The sequence below is a fragment of the Poecilia mexicana genome, unplaced genomic scaffold, assembly GCF_051168715.1.
Source record: "Poecilia mexicana isolate PSO_F unplaced genomic scaffold, ASM5116871v1 scaffold_3, whole genome shotgun sequence".
NCBI lineage: Eukaryota > Metazoa > Chordata > Actinopteri > Cyprinodontiformes > Poeciliidae > Poecilia > Poecilia mexicana.
This window is the reverse complement of record NW_028263372.1, coordinates 397,084-405,062: the sequence shown is the minus strand read 5'-3', so window position 1 is coordinate 405,062 and position 7,979 is coordinate 397,084. Positions and strand designations below refer to the sequence as shown.

The 7,979-nt window shown below is 42.1% G+C and overlaps 1 protein-coding gene across 1 annotated transcript; it reads left to right on the top strand.

Annotated features, from left to right (window-relative positions):
- Positions 1 to 779: 779 nt before the first annotated feature.
- LOC106911618 (G1/S-specific cyclin-D1) lies at positions 780 to 6,571 on the top strand. The gene is made up of 5 exons (XM_014978426.2): positions 780 to 1,296; positions 2,562 to 2,777; positions 3,415 to 3,574; positions 3,677 to 3,825; positions 3,923 to 6,571. The coding sequence occupies exons 1-5, from the start codon at positions 1,099 to 1,101 to the stop codon at positions 4,076 to 4,078; spliced, it is 879 nt and encodes a 292-aa protein (XP_014833912.1). The 5' UTR covers positions 780 to 1,098; the 3' UTR covers positions 4,079 to 6,571.
- The last annotated feature ends 1,408 nt before the right edge of the window (positions 6,572 to 7,979 follow it).

Below are 7,979 nucleotides of genomic sequence, written 5' to 3'. Positions count from 1 at the left end.
CAGCAATTCTTCCTATTGGTCCAGCTCCAGTCTCCTCCTGTATGTGTCTGTGCATGTGTCTGTGTGAGTGTGCAAGAAAGGCTTTTATTTCATGCTTTGCACTCAGAAATGTTTTAAAGTTCTCAACTAATTTATAGATAGATTAGTGTAATGTGAAATTCCCACCCTCCCCTCTTCCAAATCATTCAGTGGATACAGTAACAAAGTCAAGATCTGTAGGCAAAGATGTTCATTAATTCAGGTGTATTGTTGTTAAATTATTTGAGCAACTAAAGGACTAGGAGATCCTCATTTACTGAGTTTATAACCAGTTGCACTGTGGTTGGGGTGCCCTTAGTTGTTTCTTTAACAGAACTCTTGGTAAAGGAATATTTCATCCAGTCTCCTTTGTCCCAGGACTGATATCTGGAGTAAATAGGATGAATGAATAAAGCAGTGTTTCACTATTCCCCCATGTGCTCACCTCATGTTTGCTCACAAAACTGCTGCTTTCATTCAGCCTCAGGAAGACACAGGAGGAAGCATGATGAGGAGGGCTGTTATCGCCCCCTACCGACTTTAACCTGACAGGTCGGCCAACAGACGCTCCTCAGACTCCGTTCCGGACCTCTCACCTCCTCCCCAGAAGCTACATGCAGGCAGAGGGAGGTGTCGGAGGGGGGTTTCAAAAGGGAGGTCTTCTCCTCCCTTCCTCTCTCTCTCTTTCCGTCTGTATATAGGCCTACATCTATATGTATATAACGCAATCCTTCCTCGCGCACATTTCTTTGATCCCCCCCTCCCCCTTCAACAACAGCTGACGTCATCGCTTGTATCACCTCCTCCTCCCAGAGTGCAGTTAGTGTGTGCGGCCGTGCTCGAGCACAAGCAGGTCGGGGCGCGCGTGGAAGGGGTTTTTGTCTCGCTGAGCGAAGTGGTCTGTTCTTCAGAAGGCTCGCGCACACCGAAGGAACAGCAGCACGCAGCAAGGAACAGAACAAAGGGATTTAATTTAGCCGCCTGTCTCCTCGTGCCTGCTCCGGTCTCTTCCTGCTGTAAGCTAACCGGGGACATTTCACCAGGACAGTCCTGCCACTACGTTCCCGACCGAGGTTTATTATGGAGGAGCAGCTGCTGTGCTGCGAGGTGGACTCTATCAGGAGAGCCCACCAGGACGAGAACCTACTTAATGACCGAGTCCTACAGACTATGCTGAAGGCAGAGGAGAACTACCTACCGTCCCCCAACTACTTCAAGTGTGTTCAGAAAGAGATTATACCCAAAATGAGGAAAATACTAGCCACTTGGATGTTGGAGGTTAGTTTTCAGCGTCTTTGCTTTAGCCTAAACGACAGGAATTTTGTTTGTTAGATTTATCTGTCAATCTTAAAATAAAAACCTAAAAAGGAAAATTCTAATGAATGTTAAGGTTATAGAAGGATAATGCACACAATGCCATTCAAAGCAGTAGCTTGAACTGAGTGCTGGCTGCTTCTTCGGCGAGATTGTCTTCAAATCCAAATTCCCACCAATATAGCCTGGTACATGGTTGATTATTATTATTGAGTCTATAAAATCTACACAGCTGTTTTTATTTCCTCCAAAATAACAGCAATGTACACGTATGCAGTCTGGCCCGTGCCAGAAGCCTATTACGCGCCATCTTTGTTGTTGTCCTTTAAGGAAGATTTTAATACCATTAAAAATCTAGAATGCAAACAGGAGTGACAGTGAAGCGATAAAATCAACAAGAAATCCACGTCCACCAGGAGACCTTTGTTTAGTGTGTGCATGTCGCCATTATGCTGCTATTAACTGCTAAACTTTGTCTTCCTTCTTCTGAACTCGGCTCTTTCTGTGAAGGTCGCTCAGGGAAAAATGTTTTTTTTAACAGATCTCGAAGTAAATTCGCGGCGTTAAAAGTCGGATTTGATTGCTTAGATGTTATCAGACATTTACATCAACTTTTGGATAAAGTTCTTCGCCGCTATATATTTTTTATTAATTTTTAAAGTCGCGCATTGGAACGATGTCGGGAAGTATCCCCCGCAGCACGTGAAAAGGCTTCGTAGGAGAAATATTTTTTTAAAAATTCCAATAATGTTGCATTCCAGAATTTTTTCTCCCAATCCGATCAGAAATTCGATAAGGATCATTTAGATGCCATTTTTAGCCGGCTTAGTAATTTTTAAATATTTATAATTATTTTTTGAAAAGATGACGAAGTTGAAATTAGAGTGAAACTTGCTTCTACGCCACCTTTGTGTCTCGGTCAGAACTGACTACGAACTAAATCCAGATTATTTTCACTGGAGATAAAAAAGCTTCTAGAAAGACTTCGTTGACTTTGTAGTTTATATTATTTCGTGTTTAAACCACATTTGAGTTTGCTTTATAAATTCTGATCCCAGTTTGATTTATTTAATACCAAAGCCACGTGAGGTTAATTTTATGTTTTTATCTTTTGTCAGTCGAAGTAATTGTAGCTGGAGTTCATTTTGAATTCAACCAGTTTATAGCTGATAAAATGGGAGGAAATGTTTGTGCAGCAGCAGCTTCTAACGTGCTTTTCTCACCTCCAGGTCTGCGAAGAGCAGAAGTGTGAGGAGGAGGTTTTTCCGCTGGCGATGAACTATTTGGACAGATTTTTATCAGTGGAGGCCACCAGGAAAACAAGACTGCAGCTGCTAGGAGCAACCTGCATGTTTCTAGCATCCAAGATGAAGGAGACTGTCCCCCTCACTGCAGAGAAGCTCTGCATCTACACGGACAACTCGGTCCTACCCGGAGAGCTGCTGGTAATTACCTTCTGCAGACATGGCTGTTTCATAACACTTAATAGCATATTATCAGCAGCATGCACGGAGGCCACAGCGACAGAGGGTTATCTGCTCTGTCAGCCTCACCGGCTTCCATAGAAATGAAAAGACAAAGACCAGGAGTCTGGTTAAAATAAAGGTGATAAACGTGGCGCTTTGTCTGAATCGGCTGCCTGGTACTTTCCCATGGTGACCGTAACCTCTCTGATTTCATGAATGGACACAGAACATGCCTTAAATAGGATTTACAGCGACACCCAGTGGTCACAAGGCTGAAATGCAGACAGAAGAAAAGTTTATGATGCTTTGAATAGAAATGACGTTTGGTCCAGCTGTAGCCCGCTGTGTCCATGTGATATAAAATTGTAAATATCGCAATAAATTAAGACGCAGGGTTTTCAGTGCACAGCATAGCATAAACGATATGACTAAATATGATCTGATTTATTGTGATGTAATATAAATTAGGTTGCTGAGGTTAAACTGAGCTGACCTGTCATGTAGGTCCTGAAGTTAAACTGAGTGCACACATGGAGACAGTGAAACATTGTTGGAGGCAGATGAGGGGATGAGGAGATGTTTGTCCCTGAGTGTGTGCTCCTCTGTCTGTCCACAGCAAATGGAGCTGCTGGTTCTCAACAAGCTCAAGTGGGATCTGGCTTCAGTCACTCCTCATGACTTCATTGAGCACTTCCTGTCCAAGTTGAAGATTCATCCCTCCACAAAGCAGATCCTCAGGAAACACGCTCAGACCTTCGTGGCGCTCTGCGCAACAGGTCAGCCACCTCAATAATGTCCTAATATATCAGAGATCAGCATAGACTTTACCATGACTGATCCTATGTGTGTGGAATAAAATGATTTTCTTGTTTCACTAGATGTCAACTTTATTGCTAGTCCTCCATCAATGGTGGCAGCAGGAAGTGTAGTGGCTGCTGTTCAAGGTCTCTACCTGAAAAGCCAAGATGCCTCCCTCTCCTCACCAAACCTCACCAACTTCCTGTCACAGGTCATTCGCAGTGACCCGGTATGAGATCACACCTCTGTCAGCACCAGTCTATTCATGTGGTCCCATGTGTTGTCTGTATAACAGTCCTGATGTGTTTCCGCCCCCCTGTCTTCAGGACTGTCTGCGGTCGTGTCAGGAGCAGATAGAGTCGCTGTTGGAGTCCAGTCTGCGGCAGGCTCAGCAGCACGGCGGCGCAGCAGAAACCAAACGCATGGACGAGGATGTCGACTTGTCCTGCACGCCCACAGACGTGAGAGACGTCAACATCTGAGGGAGACCGCATGTCACACGATGAACCTGTTGATGGAGGAGACAGAAGGAAATGATGGAAGGCTCACTCCCATTTCTGCATCCCCATCTTTTCCTGCTCCTGCTTCCTGGTTGGCTGCCAACATGGCTTATAATTCCATTACCTGCTATGGCTGCCGTGACGAGACAGAGTGGCCTGCTGCCATGCAGCACACCCCATGTCCCATTTCCTGCCAGTGACCCCCACCTACAGAAATGTACCCGAGAAAAGGATGATCCTGGGCGTCCTGCAGGGCTGGAACTTCAGAAGCTGTCAGTCTAGTAGATAGCTTTTGTTTTTCTTTTAATACACTAGGAATCTTTTAATGACTGCAGATCCAACGAGCCCACAAACAGTCTTTAGTTTCAGGTCTTCTCCTGGACTCTGGCCTTTATTAAAGCTGTTTTGTTTATTGTTTTTTTCTTTCCATTCCCTTCGTCTTATATAGAACGACTTTATTCCATCTGTCCAACTTCTCATGTTTGTCTCATTTACCCCCTCTTGCATATGTTTAGTCACTTTATTAATTTCCTTTTTAAACATCATTAGTCTTATACCTCTTCTGTTCCATCCTGTTTGGTTTGGTAGAGCCAGCATAACGAGTGACGCTCTGTTTTCTGATCTTTGAAGCTAGCGGCTACTGATGTGGACAAATGGAAAGCCTTGTTCGTCCTTTCACAGCCTTCATTCTGCTCATTCTAGTCTGCTGTAATGTGACAACATCAAACCAGTGCATGTGTAAGCAGAAGAGTCCACATCCACCCAGACCATTCCAATGGTTGTTTTTCTATAGAAAAAGCACTTTTGGTCAGTAATGCTGGCACAAGTTAAAAACAAACAAACAAAAAAAAGACTCGCATTGATAAAGTTTGTGAAAAATATAAAAACGGACTAGTGGGGTGGGGTGGTGAGCTGGAATGTTTAGGAGAAGGAGATGTCCAGGTATTTGCATACAGTTGCACCTGCTGAGACAAAGAGCTGATGAGTGGCAGAGCGGCTCCTGATGCTCCTCCCAACCTTCACTGCAGCAGAACTGCCTCGTCTGACACTTCAGCATCAGGAGCCAGCTGGACAAATTCTGAGGAAGAGGAAAAATATGTTGCATTTTTATCATTCAAATAATGTTTTGTATTTTAATGTTCAAATAGAATTTATTTTTATAACTTTAAGCAGATCCTAGCGAAACCTGCTGGTTTGAAATCTCAAAGACGGGCTTTTATCTTCCTGCAGAGCAGAAACAGCTCCATGAAATCTTCAGTTCGTCTCTGAACCCCCAGAGCTGCACCCCATCCCACAAACACAAATACTCCAACTAAGTTCAAACATTGCTCATGTATTCCAGGAAACATATGAAGCTGGAAAAAAGAGGAGTGGTGAGACTATTGACATGATTTTGCACAAACCTGAAAGACCTGGTAAGCGTTTGTTGGGGACAAAAAGGCAGAGCAAAGTTGGCAACAGTACCAAGGAGTGAAAGTAGCATAAAGGGCGTGTCTTATGGCTAGAGTTAAAGTCCAGGTTCCTGCACACGATGCATCAGGTTGATACAGGCTTTTATGTCAAAGGATGTGAGTGTGTTGAACTGTGTAGGAGCTCTGTCTGCTAGGGTTCTGATTGTACATTACAGATAGAGTGTAGGAGAACAACACTCCTTGTATTCTGCTGCTATAGAACCAGAAATCCCAGCTACGTGTTAAAACAAAAAGCAAAAGGTGAAAAAAAATTTAAATGGATAAAAACAATGCTTTGTTTCTTGTTGTTTGCTGCTATGTTTTGATTGTTTTTGTTTTATACATATAAATGTCAATATACTGCCATTCTAGGTTTGAATTTTCTCATAGAAAATTGTTATTGACATCCTCATTTTTTGTTTTGTGTAGAATATATGTGCTCCTTTTTTATAATTACATAATATGATTCTCCAAACAATTTCCAAAAAACAAGGAAAAATTAGATATATAGAGAAGTGTTTGATCCACTATACCTCATGCGACAGTCAAGATCTATCTCTGACTTTTAGTCTTTTTGTTTGTTTTAGTTCTTATTCTATTTTGCCTGTTGGGTCAGTGCCTAGCAGCTGTGTTCCACCTGCTCAAGGTGAAACATCCATGATGGAAACCAGCGAGTCCAGGCCATGCTTTCATACTGGTGCCATAACAGAAAATGGGATATCTATTACTCTGTTGAGTGTTAAGCTGTCTCGGTAAAAAGAGACTTTATCCCCTTTAGGCCCGTTGAGGCCTTTCTTCCTCCCCCCTTTTTATATTTATAAAGAGAAAAAAAGCTTTTTGCTTCAATTGTTGAAATGTCAGTGCGTTGATTTGAGTTTGTAAATAGATTCATGCTCTGTAAGCCATAGACTGTTCTTGTTGTTTTCACAAAATTCTTCTACACAGTCAAGTCTGCTCCATGATTGGGACACACAGTGTATTCATCTTTGTGCTGACAACACAATAAAAACATGAATTAGATGGAGTCTGGTGACCTCACTGCCTTTTTTTCTCAGGCATAAGATCTAAGCTTCCCAGATTCAGAGTCACAGCCTTCCTCCATGTCTTCATCATGATATGTTGGGACTGATTGCATGGTTCCCCCGTGCATTTCCTCCAGGCTCTCCAGTTTTCTCCCTAGGTTCAAAACATTGCATGTTAAGTCAAGTGGAGATCCTGAACTTACCTTAAGTATGGATGTGAATGCCAGATTGTCTGTCTGTGTGTTGGCTCTGTGATTGGCTAGAGAGGTGTGAAGTACTCCACCTCTTCCTGCCTCTTGAACAGATTTAAACAATATATTCATATATGGATGGACAGAACCAAGTATTTATGATAAAGAAAGAGCATGTTTCCACTCTAATAAAAGCAGAGAAAATTCAACAGGCTTCTTTTTTAGGAGCTGCACTGATCACGGAAAGAATGAGTTTCAAGAGAAAATATAATGTTTGGTGATTTTAAAGGGAAAAAAATAGGCTCATGCAGCACATACAGTTCATTTTTGCAATAGTTCCAATTTCACAACAATTCCAGCAAACTCAGGCCAGTCAAATACAAACATTGTTGAATTTGATGTATTTCTATGCAATTCTGTCTCTTAACTATAATTTTAAAAATTCCAATCAAAATCAAAGTCTAATCCTCTTCAAACTAAAATGACTTGCAATTGGAAGTGCCAGTCACTTCCAATTGAAGTGACTGGCACTTCAATTGGAAGTGCCAGTCACTTCCAATTGAACATGATTTTAATATAGTATAATTATTGGATTCATCTCATTACTCTATATTTGACATAATTTGATTCATATGCAAAACAGTCATACACATAACAATCATATAGGGTGTGCTGTGGTGGCACAGGGGTTAAGCACAATCCACATATGAAGGCCTTAGTCCTCGACATGGCTGTCACAGGTTTGATTCCCGGCCTGTGACCTTTGCCGCATGTCTTCCCCTTCTCTCATTACCTGCTGTCCTGTCAATTAACTATGAAATAAAGGCCACTAGAGCCAATAATAATAAAGAAAATGGTCATATACACAGGACAAGATTTACAAAGATATGGTGCAGCAGGGAGTGTAGAGTGAGCAGGTGGTACCGCTGCAGTGCTAAATTGATATTTTTAGCTAAATACTATTTGCTGAGGGGCACAAACAGACCTGATGCACAGACAAAAAAAAAGAAAATTGAAAAAATAAAATAAAATAAAAAAGGGCACTTTGGGAATCAAGGATAAAAGGGGCAGGGGCTCAAGCCCCCTCCCACACCCCCTCTGCATGTACCTGAGGATGTGAGTCCCTGGGCTGAAGCCAGGTTTGGAGCCCTATTTAATAAAAAAAATAAAAAATTACTAATGCTTTTTACAGTATAGTATTAGGTAATCCTATACATCA

Coding starts and splice junctions, on each gene's coding strand:
- LOC106911618 (XM_014978426.2), top strand. CDS start 1,099: ATGGAGGAGCAGCTGCTGTGCTGCGAGGTGGACTCTATCAGGAGAGCC. Junction 1,297..2,561: donor TAGCCACTTGGATGTTGGAG/GTTAGTTTTCAG, acceptor TCTCACCTCCAG/GTCTGCGAAGAGCAGAAGTG. Junction 3,826..3,922: donor AGGTCATTCGCAGTGACCCG/GTATGAGATCAC, acceptor CCCTGTCTTCAG/GACTGTCTGCGGTCGTGTCA.